At 43.9% G+C, this 17,351-nt stretch overlaps 2 protein-coding genes across 6 annotated transcripts in view; one reads left to right on the top strand and one right to left on the bottom strand.

Moving 5' to 3' along the window:
• The window catches only part of AFG2A (AAA ATPase AFG2A), a 148,668-nt gene extending 138,888 nt beyond the window's left edge, over positions 1 to 9,780 (bottom strand). For 2 of the 5 annotated variants that reach the window (XM_028744670.2, XM_077934018.1), the window contains exons 1-7: positions 8,172 to 8,662; positions 7,003 to 7,127; positions 5,318 to 5,475; positions 4,188 to 4,246; positions 2,668 to 3,309; positions 630 to 759; positions 271 to 327 (exon numbers count right to left, since the gene is read on the bottom strand). In XM_028744670.2, coding sequence (XP_028600503.2) covers positions 271 to 327; positions 630 to 759; positions 2,668 to 3,309; positions 4,188 to 4,246; positions 5,318 to 5,475; positions 7,003 to 7,127; positions 8,172 to 8,529 — 1,529 coding nt within the window. In that variant the 5' untranslated portion in view covers positions 8,530 to 8,662. Of the gene's footprint in view, positions 1 to 270; positions 328 to 629; positions 760 to 2,667; positions 3,310 to 4,187; positions 4,247 to 5,317; positions 5,476 to 7,002; positions 7,128 to 8,171; positions 8,663 to 9,647 lie in introns of those variants that run through there. The other 3 variants (XM_028744673.2, XM_028744674.2, XM_028744671.2) reach the window with 3 other exon arrangements.
• The window catches only part of NUDT6 (nudix hydrolase 6), a 12,654-nt gene continuing 5,039 nt past the window's right edge, over positions 9,737 to 17,351 (top strand). The window contains 4 exon segments of the mRNA XM_028744678.2: positions 9,737 to 9,989; positions 10,638 to 10,662; positions 10,664 to 10,836; positions 12,880 to 12,935. Of these exon segments, the coding sequence (XP_028600511.2) occupies positions 9,737 to 9,989; positions 10,638 to 10,662; positions 10,664 to 10,836; positions 12,880 to 12,935 (507 nt within the window).

Raw genomic sequence — 17,351 nt, 5'->3', positions numbered from 1 at the left:
GAACTCTGATAATGCCTCTTCATTGCCTGGAGAGTGGGGTGTGAGAGTATGCAGAAATTCGCCTAGCGCACAAAAGTAACATTCACAAGCTTTGTTCTGCTTTCCCCTCCGGCCCTGGTCACCAGACAAAATTTCACAAGCCTCTAAGAATTCACAGGCTGTAACAGACTCTGGGGCTCGAACCAGGAATCTCATGTCCTGGGCTTGGAAGCTAACAAACTGAACCATTTAGAATAAAAAAAAAAAGTCCCCCAAAGATCACAAGCATACCGTGAGGAGGCTTCGGCAAATATCTGTCGCAACTTGGCTTCACTTTCACCGTAAAACCTGCAACAAAATCAAAAACCATTTAGCAGCTTATTTTGGTCTGTTTACAAAAACCTGGGCATTTTATTCACGCAGTTCTCCCCATGGGCACATATACTTAAACGCTGTATAAACGGTTTCATATAAACAGGTCATCAATCATTCCTTCACTTCTCTTGACGGATGCAGAAGTGACTTATTTTCCAAAAAATACTGCCGCTCTAAAGTGGGTCTTTGTTTTGTTTTAAGCAGGTACAAAACAGCAACTGTAGCTGGAGGGCAGGAAAAAGCAAAGCAAGGATAAATAAATTAGGAAGACTTACTTGCTTATTATTTCTGGGCCGTTAATGGTGGAGACGTGAGCCCCAACCTCATTTGCAATTGCTTTGGCTATCAGGGTCTTTCCTGTTCCTGGAGGACCATAGAGAAGCACCCCTCGAGGAGGTGGGATTCCTTTAACGAGTCAGATAGAAGAGGAAGAGATCACATTTCATGGACTGGCAGAGATTTTAAAATTAATAATGATAATGATAATGATGCAACTACTCCTGTAGTGACAAATACAAATGATTCTGAAAAATACCATTAACTGTATATGAAGACACTAGCATCTTGCAACTTTTTGCAATGAGATCTCCCACACCTGCAATATTTCCAAGTACGTATATCAACGGGACATTTCTATGAACAATTTTAAACAACAGCTGTACATTTGAGCCTTTTGAAAATGATGTCATTAAAAAGCAGGTCTGCCTCAACTTTTAAAAACCCTTTAAGATATCAAATCTGCTATCTTACTCTTTCCGGTACAGTGGGCCCTTTAGTTACATGCCGCTCTGGATACATAACTTTCGGGTTATGAATGTGGCAAACCTGAAAGTGTATACTTCTGAGTTTCGCCACATGCACATGCGCAGAAGCGCTCAATCGCACCGTGCGCATGCGCAGGAGCGGCGCCTCTGCCTACAGACTTTTCAGATTGCGGTCGGACCCCTGGAACGAACTTAATTTGTATCCGGAGGATCCACTGTATTGGCAACACAGTACGCTGTGGGTAAAAGCCTCAGCGCCTAGGGCTTGCCGATCGAAAGGTTGGCAGTTTGAATCCCTGCGGCGGGGTGCGCTCCCGTCGTTCGGTCCCAGCGCCTGCCAACCTAGCAGTTCGAAAGCACCCCCGGGTGCAAGTAGATAAATAGGGACCGCTTACTAGCGGGAAGGTAAACGGCGTTTCCGTGTGCGGCTCTGGCTCGCCAGAGAAGCGATGTCACGCTGGCCACTTGACCTGGAAGTGTCTCCGGACAGCGCTGGCCTCCGGCCTCTTGAGTGAGATGGGCGCACAACCCTAGAGTCTGTCAAGACTGGCCCTTACGGGCAGGGGTACCTTTACCTTTTTTACTTCTAAAAGCAAGGTTAGGGTGCTAGGGTTGAAGTTGAAAAGACAGTTCATAGAATCATAGAATTTGTAGAGTTGGAAGGGACCATGAGGGTCATCTAGTCCAACCCCCTGCAAGGCAGGAATATTTTGCCCAATGTGGGGCTCAAACCCATGACCCTGAGATTAAGAGTCTCATGCTCTACCAACTGAGCTATCCCAGCTGCTAGGGAATAAGTGCTATGGCAAACAGTGAGACTTAAACAGGAATAAAATTGCTACAATCCTATGCACACTTACTTGACAGTGATACCCGTTGAACTCAATGAGACAGGCTTCCAAGAGAACAGGGACACAGGATTGCATTGCAAATGTTCTGAAACCTTACAAGCTTCCAACACAATCCAGCCAAAGTTCATACTGGAGTCCCATAGATTTTCAACGGGCCAGGCACATATTTAATTCTTCTACTGATATTGACAGTGCGGTCCTAACTCTGCCTACTCAGAAGTAAGTTTTATTTACTTCCAGTGCTGGGCACAACCGTAGTACTTACAGCCTACATATCAATGTTACCTTACAACACTGTACAATACAGATTAATATTTATTTTTTTAAGATACTAAGTATAGTTTAAAGATAGTGTTAATTACTAAAGCCCACTGAAACACAATAAAAATGTAATAGAAAGTGAACTGCAATCCTGATTTTACAAAATAAAGATGTTAAAACACATTAATTATTGCAACAAAATGCATTGCCATCCACACACACACCACATTCTTAAGCCACTCTGCAAAACCTTAAACAGATTATTCCATTACCTAACATGCCTGAAAAGGTATAACAGAACAGCAAGTAAAATCAGTTATAGGCAGCAGGAAAGATCTATCATCAGGGCAGAAAGAGCGCTGCTCTTTGCAGGGGAAAGATATGCAAATATTTAATAACAAGTTGTTAACAAGACATCTAATTCACATCTATCCTACCATAACTTCTAAACAGGCCAGGCTGCTTCAGGGGAAGTTCAATCATTTCTCTTATGGTTTTTAGCTGGTGATCGAGTCCACCTATAGAACTGTAAGTAACCTTCGGTTCCAGATTACATTCTTCTGTTTCTTTAGTTCGAGGTTCAACGAAACTTATCCTAGTCCTTGAAGATATGAAGTAAAATGGCTCAGAACTCAATGATGCTCCTGTTTGACTAGTCTGCAGTAACCCTTCAGCAGGAATGCAGGCCTCGCCACCTTTTAACTTGGTAGTTTCAGGTAGAGGAGTGGAGGCTGCAACACGGTCACCAAATAACTGCATCTCTGTTGAACCAGAAATCTCTTCCTCACACACCATGGTATCTATGGAGCCATTAACTGATAAAGTGTGATCCACCTGCTTGCATGGAGTGCTGGTAGATGTTCCTTCTCGACTATCTTCAATGAGCAGTTTATCAAGTTGCACAGATAAGTCAAAATCACTGGTATCAAGTGACAGTTTCTGTTCTAGCATCGAAACGGGACTGTCCTCCATTTCCCGCAGAACCCCGTCTGTTCCTTTCACCTTTGTAACCATCAGGTTGCAAAATCGGCCATAGAAAGTGATTTGCAGGAGGTTTCCTGGTAAAACCACCTTTCCATCTATAAGAAACAAAACAGGAGATCTTAAAAACATCACCATTTTTTTCCAGCAGTTCGTGTTTAAAAGATACAGTGTAAATAAATGCTTCATTCCAGTTGTGCGACAGAAATTCGGGAGAGACTCCCGCTGGAGGAAAACCTTATTTTCCCTAATTCCACCTTCCCACCAGCACTGCCTTCCACTCTGTTCTAAGAGATTCCCAGCCTTCCAGAACAGCTTTTCAGGTGCCACATGAGGAAATTGGTAAAAGCTGCCCCCCTGAACCAAGGTTGTATAGTGGACAGAGTTCCTCCCATAGGTAGTCTAGAATCAAACACAATGTCTTACCTTTGGTGCAATATGTGTAATTTATTTCTGTATATTAGTTTTGCCTTCTCACAGTGTTATGCATGTGGCTATCAGATGGAATGATGATAATATTGTTTTTTAATTGTATATTCCCTTGCTATTTTTCTTATTCTCAATAAATAAAAGCTTTTTTAAAAAAAAATTGGGAAATGGAAAAATAAAGGAAGGTGGAGGAATAAAGGGATTTGAAATATAGGCAATGGTGTGGCTGAAGTGTGAAGTTTCAAATCCTCTGAATTCTCCCATTCTTTCTACTACCATTAAACCAGAGTCATGTATTGACTATTTGAAGACTCAATCCTTACCTACAGAACTTTTCACATGCTGGGTGACAATATGGGAGAAGAAAGGAAATGCAGTATTTTCTGTCAGTTTTTACAATTATAAACTTTAGCACAGAATGTATCATTTAGCATTCCAAAGAGAAAGAAAGAAAGAAAGAAAGAAAGAAAGAAAGAAAGAAAGAAAGAAAGAAAGAGGTGATTAGAAGGGCATAATACACCAAGAACCAATAGATTAAAACCCCTACCTAGATTTCTTAGGAGACTGGCAGTCAACTCGTCCACATTAAGGCAAGCATCTTCACTCCTGGAAACGTGTGGGAAAATTACAACATGGCACTATATTACCCACATCAATAAGAACCGATGAATAGAAAGTTATTGATAAAGCAAGTGTAATTCAAGAACAACCATGTGTAGCCTAGCATAAGAAACTAACAATACACTCATACACATGTCTACTCAAAAGAAAGTCTCACTGACTTTACTGTGACTTGCTCCCAGGTCAGTGAGCAGAGGACTGCAGCCTAAGTAAATTTTCTGTTTCCGTTATACAGTATTAAAAAAAGGTAGTTATATTGATCTCTCTTTTGCATAACATGGGAAATGCTGGTTCCAAACATATAATATAGGATGGGGTCAACTTCCTGCGTTCTGGCTGTGTGATAGGATTTGGTGCTGTCAGAAATGCAGTACAGTCATACCTCGGGTTAAATATGCTTCAGGTTGAGCATTTTCAGGTTACACTCCGTGGCAACCCGGAAGTAACGGAACGCGTTACTTCTGGGTTTCGCTGCTCACGCATGCGCAGGCGCTCAAAATGATGTCACGCGCATGCGCGGAAGTGGCGAACCATGACCCGTGCATGCGCAGACGCGCAGTCGTGTGTTACGTTCTACTCAGGATGCAAACGGGGCTCCGGAACGGATCCTGTTCACATCCAGAGGTACCACTGTACCACCATGAGAGAGATAAAAGGTTGCAGCGGTGACACCAAAATACTGCATTCCAACTCCTGTAACTCCCTTGTGTCGCCCATTAACAAAGTCAGCTTGCACCCTATGCGTGTCAGGTATATGAAATCAATATGCCCAACTCTACAAATCTACCTTTGGGAAATACCTCTTGGAACAGTTCACAACCCTACATTCAACCATAGTTTAAAATAGACAATGGGCTGGATCCAGCTCACATGTCCCACTAGCAGACACTCATAAGAGGACTTCCACTAGTGTCATGGGGTTCCCTTCCTCCTTCCCCCTGCATGCGCCCCCCAGGCGGCTCTCAAAAGCCGGAGAAACCATAGGGAGGGGTGGGGTGTGTGTGTTCTGTCTCGGCCATTGGAAGACTGGAGAAAATGTATATATTTTCAACGTACCTCAGCTTCAAATGTACGTCCTCTGCCTGCATAACAGCACCAGTCACAGGCTCGACGATGACTGTTTCGCCAAGTCCCACTTTCAGATTTTTTTGTGTAATTCCACTTAAACCAATTTTTCCACCAGGAAAGCCGGCAACAGGCCATGCAGTACAAACCTATCCAAAATATAACACACAGAACCAGCAGTTAGCAAATCTTAAACTGCTCCTCTCAATCCTCAGGTTTTGGCGGGGGGCAGTGAGCACAGGGGAGGGACAAACAGGGGCAAGGAACATAGCTCACAAAATGTCCCAGGTTCAATCCCCAGTATCTCCAGATAGATCTGGGAATGTCCCATCTGAAACCCTGGAGAGCAGCTGCTAATCAAAGGAGACCATCCTTAGCTACATGGACCAGTGGTCTCACCTGTTAAAAGGCAACATGGGAAAAGACAAGAAGCATTTGGTATATATTCCAGGTCTCTCTCTCTCTCTGGTTTCATTTGGGCTCTCTTGGACCAGAAGCTGCGAAGATGCAAAAACAGCACTGGGCTGCTTCCCTTTTTTGTGGGTAGGAGATGCAAGGGCCGTGTGATTCCATTCTGGATGCAATGGGAAATTGCAGTTCACCAGAAAGGCCACAACACTTCCAAGAAATTGCTTCAGAGACCAAGTTCCATCATCTCTTTCCTTCCTTCCTTCTCCTCCCTGTACCATCACTTTCCACAAGCTCCAGGAAATCATAGTCCTGGAGATAATAGCATAGCCTTTATTGCCTCTAGTACAGGAGAGGGCAGGATCTATTGAGAAATCTCTGGCAATTTGCAATAGGCTCCTATTTGTTTAACAACAAATTCCGTGTCAATTGGTAGAATTGGCACTACTACACGTGCCACATAATGCCTGATCCATGTCTGTGAGAATCTGGTCGTTTAGTGTGGCAGTACCTCAACTTTGGAACTCCCTGCCTATTGAGATCAAGCAGGTGCCTTCAATTTACCCTTTTCAGTGCCTTCTGAAAACATTCTTTAGACTAGCCTACCCACAAAGTTGAGGTCATTTTAATGTTTTAGTATTTTAGCTTCTGTAGGTTTGAAAGTAGGGCTGCAAACATTTTTATTTTATTGTATTGCCTTATCTTTTTGTAAACTGCTTTGAGGTTTTGTTTTTTTAAATAATGTAGCAATGTATAGATTATATGAAATAAATGAATAACAGCAGTGACTGGACTACTGTAATCTGCTCTTTGTGGGGTTTCCCTTGGAATTGTTCTGGAAGCTGCAGTGGTACAGAATGCTGCAGCGAGGTTTGTTTGTTTGTTTGAATTTATACACTGATTATAAACAACAACAACAACCCTCAAAGTGGCTTACGAAAGTTAAAACAGTAAAATCAAGCTGACTTCGAAGCCCACTTAACTCAGCCCATGGAAATGAAGTTCAACAACATCTGGAGGGCGAAAAGTTGCCCACACCTAGAGAACTTCATAAGTTCTGAGGGACTGATCACTTGCTTAAAAGCATCACACCCCAATATCAGAAATTTCTTTCTCAACATAAAGCTTATAAATCAGCCAAGCCTTCTCCCAGGAAATCCCATGGAAGGGCTCAACGCATATTTTAATTGCTTCCCACTGATTTAGCATAATCATTTTTCCACCATCACCACCACACTCCAACAATTCAGCATGAAAAGAATCATCACCTCTTGTTTTCCATTTTTACTGGTGAGCAACACTGGTCGGCCTATGCATATATTTGCCAGTTTCATGTTGTTGAGGGCCAGCTGCACAAGAGATCTTCTGTAACTTTTGGGGACTTTGTCATCTGCTAAAATTAAAGAAGAAACAACGTGTGCTGTGATTTATCATTTGCTCAAGCAACAATTTCTAGCCATGTAAAATCTGTTCCTCACCCCCAAAGAAAAACATTACTATGAGTAACAGACTGCGTTGTCACAGAAATCATTGTGTCTAATTTTGTATCAAAAGCTGTTTACACTATTGGCCCTCACAATCACCCATAACAGGATATGAAAGTGCAAAAATGTTTATTTAGGCAAAGAATCAATATCTAAAGCAAGCAACCAGAAAAACTCTAGGACAACATCCCAAATATTTCTGTGCTGGATACATGTTCAGATTTAGCTACAGATGTTTGTTTTAAATAGACATTGGCTGTGTTTGTATGAACACATGCAGTATAGCCTTGAGATTCTTGGAGGAAAGGACATCAATCTGGGAAAATAAATAAGCAACCTGCCTCTCCCTCACTTGTCTCCACTGAACCACTTTACAGAATTGAGACTTTACAGGTCATAACGAGTAGGAATGTGGATTTTTCCACGCACACACATCTGACACACACCAAAAGGGGGAAGGGAGTGTTTTCAAGATACCAATGAAGAAAGACTCCTGCGTGTTAAACCGACACATTTGCAATCACCCTATAACTCGTGTCGGAGGCAACACAAAACTCGAGTTGCTCTTTGAAGTTCCTCTTTGGGAACTATAGAGCGGCATAGGAATTTACAACACGCTCAACTTCAATGATGGAAGTTCTGCATCCCCATTAAAGAAAAGGAGGATCGAGGACAAAACTGCAAGACAGAGGGAAAGTGTGGCATAGCTGAGAAAGCATTGAACCCAGACGGGGTGGGTTCATTTGCATGGAGCTCAGCGAGTGATCGTGGGCCAGTCCCACTTTCCCAGGGTGGCTGTGAACAGGAGCAGGGAGGGGCATCGAGGATGCAAGCAAACCACGCTTGCTTGGCTAATCGCAGTTGCTTTAAACAAGCTCCACATGCGGGACTCCGACGCCTCTGAGGAAAAGCGGTTCCAGCTGAGTCGCTTAGCTCAGGGCTGCCAGCCTTACCTTTGCTCAGGAACTCTGCAGCAGCCAAGCTCAGCCTGCCGGGAGCCTCGTGAGCCGCCTGCCCCAAGGCAAGCGGGGAAGCGGCGTCCGGGTGGGGAGGCCGCCCCTTGCTTTTCCTCCTGGAGGAGGAGGACATGGCACCGGGCAGGAGGGGAGCACGCGGGAGGCGGCGCAACGGAGCCGGAGATGCTTCTCTCCCGAGGAAGGCCGGCGCCGCCCAAAGAGGAGCTGTGCTTGCAAGGCGGCCGAGCGGCGCCCCGCGCAACCTCCCACTTCCGGACCCGATCGCGAGCCTTGGTCTCCTCCATATGCGGGGTAGGAATGGTGGAAGCACATAGGCGCCAATGGTAAAACCCATACAATAAGGGTCCCTTTCCCCGAGACGCTTTGAAACAAAAATATAAAAAATAAATAAATGTGTGACTGTTGTTTTTTTTTAAAGGAAGTTAGTGCCAGGGATCTGCACATCTTTTAAGATGCGCAAATGGGAATCTTTTAGGGAACTATTGACTTGAATCCTCTCAGCGCCGCCCCTCGACTCCGCCTCAGAGGAAAGCTACCTTGCATCTCATAGAGTTACAGAAATCCTACACAGCCCAACTACAACAAGAACCCACCCACAGCACAGGACTCAATATGGCTAACCTGACCCAACAATACCCCCCACCCCACGCAAACAAATCTCACTGCCACCGGCGTAGCAACCCTCGCTGACGCCTGGGGCGCCCAAAGTGGTTTGAGCTTTTTTCTACGAGCGAAGCGATTGTCCCTCTATCGCTGCAACTCTGACCGCTTTGTCAACCGAGTTCGATGCCATGCCGGAATTGTCATTCGGAACTGCTTTGGGACTAAAGAGACCCGGCTCTTGAGCCACGTCCCCTAAGAGGAAGGTAAGGCTCCCTCGCCGCAGCTGCGACCAACACTTGCGGCCGCCAACTGAATTTGGGTTTTCACTTTAATTTTAAGCGGCGCTGTTGTTTTTAGCCAGCGATCAACGAACTAGAAAGCAAGTCCCGTCAAACTTCACTTTTAAGTCAAACACGCGTAGCGTTAAACTGATAGTGGTTGTAAAGCGCAATTCTGCCCCTAACTCGGAAGTTCAATAGGGCTTATTGCCAGTTAGGTATGCATATGATTGCACCCTTTTAATATGTCCACTTAAAATTAAGTCCCATCGGTTTCAAGGTAAGAGGGTGCAGGACTGCCGCTTTAGAGTGGTTTCACCTCCGCTCTCATCGCTTCACTGCTATTCTCACGTTACTTTGCCACTGCACGCCTAACCGCAGTTTACATCATCCATCTCTCTCTCTCTCTCTCTCTCTCTCTCTCTCTTGTAACAGCGGATGCAATCAATTAAATAACTAAAGAAAGTTTAATATCCATCCATATCTCTCTCTCTCTTAACAGCAGAGACGCGGCGAGGCAAAGCGAACCGCCCCTACTTCGCTTTCCAGGAGGACGCGAGCAAAGCTTTACTCATGACTACCGGAAGTCTGCGCCATTAGCCTTTTCCCCGTTTCCTATCTCTGAGGCGTTCGCTTGTTGCTGTCGCCGGAGCTGCCGCCATGTTAGGGGCCGGGTGGACGGCGCGGGGCCGGCGCCTCTTGCCGTTGGCTTGCCGGCTCTTGCAGCCTCGTCCTCCGCGCCGCGTTTGCTCGAGTGGCCGCCTTCGAGGTGACTCCGCCGCCGCCGCCTCTGGCCTGTCCGAGGCCGGGCTGCAGCCGCTGCGGGATAAGTTTGGCGGGCTGAGCGTGCGCCTGTCCCAGCTGCGCTCCCCGGAGAGCCTGGAGCCAGAAACCTTCCGGAGGTGCCTGCAGGGCAAGTCATTTTGCTGAGCCTCTGGGGAGACTGGCGCGTCTTTGCAGGGTCGGCGCTCGAGGAGCTGCCTGGCAGACCACAGCTCGCTCATTTATTCTCCTTTTTTCCTGGTGGGCGATCAGCTTGTTGGTTGCGCAACACTGTCCAGTCATATATAACGATGATGCAACCTGGATTTGCCGATATAGGATTTAGAATCCCCCCATGCCTTGTTTCATCCGAATCATAGCTTCATATCCTGGCTTCCTGCCCAGTCCGAATGGAATTAATTGAATCCATATTTAGTTTTCTTGCACAACAAAGGAAGGAGAAAAGCAACTGTATCTTGCAGCCAAATCGCCTGGTTTTTTTTGTATCTCTGTACAAATACAGCCAGTGTGATTAATGCCAGCATTTAGCTTTCAGATACAAGGGATCATTCAAAAGGATCATTCATTTTAGCAGATCATTCATTTTAGCTTGTGCACATATTTCTTTTATCACTGAAGCAACCATAGCTACTACCCCTTATACAGTATATGGACATTGTATATATAGAGGGCTTGATGAGGCAAGTGACCCTCACTTGTTCCAAGCCTCCAAGAGCTAGCGAGCCCCACCTGGCCAGCATAGACATCAGTATATTATTCTGTGCTTCTCTCCTCCCAGATTCTATCAGGCAATGGAGAACAGAACGTAGCAGTCTGGCTGCATGTTCCTATTCTACAAAGCAGATTTATAGCTGTGGCTGCAGAGCAAGGCTTTGCCTTCCACCATGCAGAATCGGACTCTGCCACACTCACCCTTTGGCTAGCAGAAGGACACAGCAGGTTACCCCATTATGCTACTCATCAAGTAGGAGTTGCAGGTGAGCTTCAGAGAGAGAGAAACATTGTGTATTGTTGTCTGTGTTGGTGCTAACAGTGGCTAATAATAACCAGAGTTGTGGATCCCGCCTCAATTCACAAAATTTTCCAGACCACAAAAAGTTGGTTTAGGATTGTAGCATAGCTAAATCTGTAGAGGGCAGCAAAGACAAAAAATACTTTTTGATTTGTTTTTAAGGGCATGTTTGAGCATGTTTTTGAGCTTATGGGGAAAACAATAGTTGTACCTTGGAAGTCGAACGGAATCCGTTCCGGAAGTCCGTTCAACTTTTAAAACGTTCAAAAACCTGCAGCCAATCAGAAGCCCATTGGACATTCGGCATCTAATAATAGTTAAAAAACCGGAACAGTCACTGTTCAGGTTGGCGACATTTGGGAGCCAAAACGTTCAAGAACTAAGCTGTTCGAAAAACCAAGGTACGGCTGTACAGTAATTAAAACATGGCTCACCCACCCAGGTCTCAGTGATACAGACCAAATCAGCCTCCTCATCCACAATCAGATCATGACTGAGGGAAGTCTTATTCAAAGCCAACCTGGCATTCAACAGCAGCAGCCACCATAGACCTGAGAGGTATCTGAAAGGACAAGCACAATTTCCCAGGTTGGACATGGGGCTGGCACATTGCATAGTCACTGGCTGCCTGTGCTGTGTGCCTGTTATCTGGCCTCCCCACACCCTACCTCTCCTTACTTAGAACCACCACAAATGAACATTTTTTGTATCAGTACCTCACTCCTGCAGGCTATTTCCATCTCCAGATAACTGTAAGAGCCTGCCTCTGTCAGGTGAAAATATAATGCTGAAAGCACTGTCAGGGTATGCATGTCAATCTCAGTTTCTTAAAGAAACCCTGTTGTCCTCAGTGATTTTTGAAATATAATGGTAGTTAGATTTGCCCTAAAGCACTTACATTTCAAACAAACACTACTTCCTGCCTATTTCTGCAGTAACTCAATGCACAGGAAGGTTTTAATAATAACATACTGTATGGTTATTTTTTGCACAAACTTTTTTACAACACAAAAGTAAAAAGGACATTATGATTGAAACCAAAGTAAAATGTCCGCTGAGTCATACACTTCACTATGTTGTTAAAAATAGTATTATGCTTTCAATATGCTCTGGTAACCTCTAGGTTAAATTACTGCAACGTGTTATATGTAGGGCTGCCTCTGAAGACTGTTCAGAAACTTCCGCCGGTGCAGAATTCGTTGGCCAGATTGCTCATTCACACTTAGTGTCACAGAAATCTGAGACTCCTTTTGTAACACAAAAGCCAAGCACATTCTTAGCAGGTAACTTCCAAATTAATCTGAGCTTTTGCTTTGCATCCTAAATAAGATTCCACACCAACTAGAACGCTGCCAACCATGTTCCAGAAGGGCAAAGTCATATCATTGTATGGCATAGGCTGGAAGACGTATGACTAATTTCCTAAGGAATGTCCTTTCAGAATGTTACATCAGGGTTGCTGTTTCATTTATAAACCATTCCTCCCACACATAAAAGTGTGATTAGTTTATTAAGCGTGCATATGGAAATACTTTTGCTTTGGAGTATATATGCCTTCATAAATGTAATCTCATTGTCCTTCAAAAATGCAGGATTAAAATGGAACAGGCAGGCAGCCCACGGAAGTCAGTGGCTAAGCATGCATTCAGAAGCCACTGCCTGTCCATTAAGAGGCTTTAAATTTTGGGTAACGTGTGCAGAGAGACAGAGGGCAAAACTGATGCAGAGTGGAAAGATCAGACACACGCAGGCAGATTTTGACAGGGTTGTGGATCATCAGCCTCGTAACTAAGAAACATCTGAGCCACTTGTTTCAGATTTGGGGAAGTGATCGCTATATTGGTTTCGTCATGAGAGATGGCATTTCCAATGGTATCTTTTCTCTAAAGAATCACCCTTAATTTCCACCCTCTCCCCTTAAAGAACATCCAATGCTTTGAATATAACATTCGATCATTGGTTCTTCATTAAAAATCAGAGGATACAGAAAATATTCTTTCTCCAACAGGTGCTGTATTAGATGTCCACACTGGGAAAGTATTGGTCGTACAGGACAGGAATAAAGTAAGTCTTTCACATTATCTAGAAGAAATAATTTGGTGCTGGAGACATACTTCCGCTTGCTGGAAGGTTTTGGCACAAGATCCGTGCATTGCACGGTCTCGTGCATAAGACCTTGCACACCATCTCAAGATGTGTCCGTGCTTAGCACCTGCGCTAAGTCTTCCACTTGCTCTTGCACAGCATTTTGCAGAACAGTGCCACCACCAGAATTTCTGCCTCTGGCCTTTATCAAGATCCAGCCCTTTGACTTGAATGTAGTGAATTGTATTAACAAGCCTGTTTGCCTTTTATATCATGTAATGGTTAAAAGTTAACTTTATTCACTTCCATCTGTAGTGACAAAATGACAAAGGCCAATACTTTTGAGTGTAGATCATCTCTGTGATCATTGTTTTTGTCAATGATTAGTTGGGATAGCAATGGTCTGGAGTAATACTTTTTCATCAGCTAACTATATTTAGAAAGGGTAATTCAGTTCTGGAAGTTCCTAAACAATCTGTACAAAAGCTCACTATGAGTTTTACTGGATTTTGATGCTGGCATTTTGCTTTTGCTTTTCCTTTTAAGTCATTGATGTTATCTTCATAATCTTTTGTTTGAACTTAAGGCTTGAGTGGGTTTTGTTTTTTCAGTTTGTGGAGCCTTCACACGCTCTTTATTTGGTGGGTTGAAATCCAGCCATTTGTTAAATTAACAGATAATCAGCAAGTGTACATTAAAAGTGAAGTGTTATGTATTCTCACTCCCCAGTGTCCCATTGACCACCACAGTGGAACACTTCTGAGTAAGAATGCATTAGATCAAGTTGAACATATCTTGTTTGTGCCTTTAAATGTTTCATAGCCATTATGGGATGTTACAGGGAGTAGATGGGTTTGGTAGAATCTTGGATGGAAACTGAAGAAAAAATTAAACCATTAAATTGCAAGGAGCAGCCTAATTTCTCTTGGTATTTTGGGGAAAAAAGCAAGCTACATTTGAGGTTTTAAAAATAAGCTACTGGGCGTCTGCTGTAATTTGTTTGAAGAGAATTTATTAAAAGTTTTAGCAGAGACAGCAAGGCAGCCAAAACTGGCAGAGTAACTCTACTCTGTACAATTCACTCTGTAAGCAGTAACCCATGTTGAATTGTACATGACTTAAAGCTACAATGCATGAGTCAGTTGCATTGGCATACATGTGTTGAACCTAATTTAGACCTATGGACTTGAATGAGATTATTATTATTATTATTATTATTATTATTATTATTATTATTATATTATACCCCACCCATTTGGCTGGGTTTCCCCAGCCACTCTGGGCAGCTGACAACACATAAAAAATTATAAAGCATCAGTCATTAAAAATTTCCCTAAACAGGGCTGCCGTCAGATGTCTTCTAAACATAAGATAGTTGTTTATTTCTTTGACATCTGATGGGAGGGCATTCCACAAGGTGGGCACCACGACCGAGAAGGCCCTCTGCCTGGTTCCCTGTAACCTCACTTCTTGCAGTGAGGGAACCGCCAGAAGGCCCTCAGTGCTGGACCTCAGTGTCCGGACTTAATGATGGAGGTGGAGACGCTCCTTCAGGTATACCGATGTCTTATCAGCCTTATGGCCCCTACAAGAAGAAGAGTTTGGATTTGATATCCCGCCTTTCACTCCCTTTAAGGAGTCTCAAAGCGGCTAACATTCTCCTTTCCCTTCCTCCCCCACAACAAACATTCTGTGAGGTGAGTGGGGCTGAGAGACTTCAGAGAAGTGTGACTAGCCCAAGGTCACCCAGCAGCTGCATGTGGAGGAGCAAAGACGCGAACCCAGTTCCCCAGATTACGAGGCTACCGCTCTTAACCACTACACCACACTGGCTCTCAGTACAATATTACTGTGTTGGGTTATCTTGGGGCTGAAAGCAATGTAACGTAGTCATTGTAACCCACGCTCAAACATCAAGAGATACCCACCCATCATGAGGTCGTTTGATGACGTACTCACATTAGTCATGCAGAGTCAGTGGATAGCAGTGGCTGAACCACCCCTTTGCTAGGAAAATGGGGCCAAAGAGGAAAAGGATTGGACTGACATTGCAATCACAACTGCCAGCACCATAGCCAAGAGGATTTTCTGCTATGCAACCGGAATAGTTGTAGTTGAAACCAGGTAAAGCCAATAGCCATGATCAGGTGGGGCAAATACTAGGGCCCCAGAAGGGCCCATCACATGCTTATATGGCCTGGCACTATAAATAAAGGTTCTGGGCCAGACAGCTACATTACCACTGCTTCTCTTGCCCCAAAAGCTTCTGATTGTCGCCCCCAACACACACATCGGAGGTGGAGCAAAGGAGTGTTGGGCATTGGGTAGATAATAGTGGCTGTGGATTCCTCACCCCATACTTCTCTTTATAGTGCAGGACGAAGGAAGTGCAAGAGCATGATGCTTTCAGCGCTGTCGCCCATTCCCACCTCCCAGTAAGCTTTGAGGGGGCCCTACCCGAGCGAGGGTATTTTGTCTAAGGCTCCATCAAACCGGGTGCAAGCACCAGCCATGATTCAGCAGTGTTAGGCACCCTGGCCCTTTGGGGTTGTCAATCATGGGGTTTAAGCCCACTTATCCCCATGTTATACTGTGACCACTGTGGGTTCTTTTTCAAACAGAGGCGTGTTTCGTCTGCGACATCGTGATGCATTTATAGCCCCAGCACAGCAATAAATTACGCATCTGAGCTGATAACCAGAATAGACCACTATTCATGGGACTCGCCAGATTATTTAAACTGCACATATACACTTCGCTGCTTGGCCTCATAGCTGAAGCTGCCAAAGCACAAGTGTTAGTTGTGGTCGTGGTGGTTTCTGTAATGTGGAACTGGAAGGCGGCCACTGAATATCCATCACACGATAATTGCCTCCACTCACTACAAATCTAAGGTAGATATGAATCAATAACTTGGTGAATTAAACCTCCATCCTCTTAACAGTTTGAGGATCCAGCTATGTATCTTAAATTCAGTGGAAAGTATAGCTGATGAAAGATACGTTAAGAATGGCATAGAAATAATAAACTGAAATATAAAACTCTTAAGAATTTTATACCATATCTTAAAACCATTTATTACCTATACTAAAAAAAATGCTGGGATAGTTAAAAATTCTCAGTCAGCAACCAAATTATATATACCAGGAAGCATTTATTTCTATTGTTTTCTATAAGGTCTTGCTTATTTTCAGTTACCTTCTGATATTCTGGTCGAATAATTGCTTTTTCTTCTTCTTACCTGTATGATTAGTTTTTAACTCACACTAGCTATACAGCACATTTAATTAATGGAAAGGCAGGCATTATATGCTTCATTTGTAATTCAAAAGTTCAAGGACAAATCCTCCAATGTAGCAAGTAATGTAAAACTGCCTGCGTTTTGACAAATTGCCAACTGTTAACTGGCTACAGTTATACAGTTTGCAGCACAGGAAAATTCACACATCCCAATTTGGAAAAAATAACACTTTTTTTCTGGGTATCTGATGGGTGATGGAGAATATAATATTAATAGATTCAAGAAATAACAATTCCTCCAAAAATACGTTTTAAAACACTTTTAAGCGAGGGAGAGCGAGTTTATGAAGAACCATATTGTACTTGTTAAGGATTTGGCTTTCTGCCTTTTAAAAAAAAGTTGGTTGAAATTTGCCAGCAGCTACTTTTAGATTCAGAAACAGTGTGCTTAGAAACTTCACAGCACTTTAGATTCCAGTGGTGTGGCCAAATGTATTGAAAGTTCAAAGTCTATGTATTTGTGTAACGGTGACCTGCACTGTGTTAAGAGCTGCACATGTGATGTCATGGCTGAGGAGCATTAAAATGCAAAACAGTTTCCAGCCATGAAAAGCAAAGTCTAAACGCCCATGAAACAAAATAGGTTACCCGCCAATTGGTTTTATAGGTAAATTAGTGAAGAACCCATTAATATGCTGTGAAGCAGGGGTGGGGGAGTCTCTCTGCACTCTGCTTTCATACCCTCATCTCAGCCAGTGTGGTGTAGTGGTTAAGAGTGGTGGACTCATAATCTGGGGAACCGGGTTCACGTCTCCGCTCCTCCACATGCAGCTGCTGGGTGACCTTGGGCCAGTCACACTTCTCTGAAGTCTCTCAGCCCCACTCACCTCACAGAGTGTTTGTTGTGGGGGAGGAAGGGAAAGGAGAATGTTAGCCACTTTGAGACTCCTTCGGGTAGTGATAAAGCGGGATATCAAATCCAAACTCTTCTTCTTCTTCTTTTCTTCTGATGGGACAGGCAATTTTCTGTAGTATGGCCCCTGTTGCATTATGGAAGCCAGAAGGTCACTCTCTCTCGCACACACACTTGCTTATCCCATGGGGATGCATTGCCTAGAGCTGAGGTGGGGACCTCTTTTGAGCGCCAGGGTTAAT

Source organism: Podarcis muralis, chromosome 9 (assembly GCF_964188315.1).
Source record: "Podarcis muralis chromosome 9, rPodMur119.hap1.1, whole genome shotgun sequence".
Lineage (NCBI taxonomy): Eukaryota > Metazoa > Chordata > Lepidosauria > Squamata > Lacertidae > Podarcis > Podarcis muralis.
This window is presented reverse-complemented; position numbering and strand designations above follow the sequence as displayed.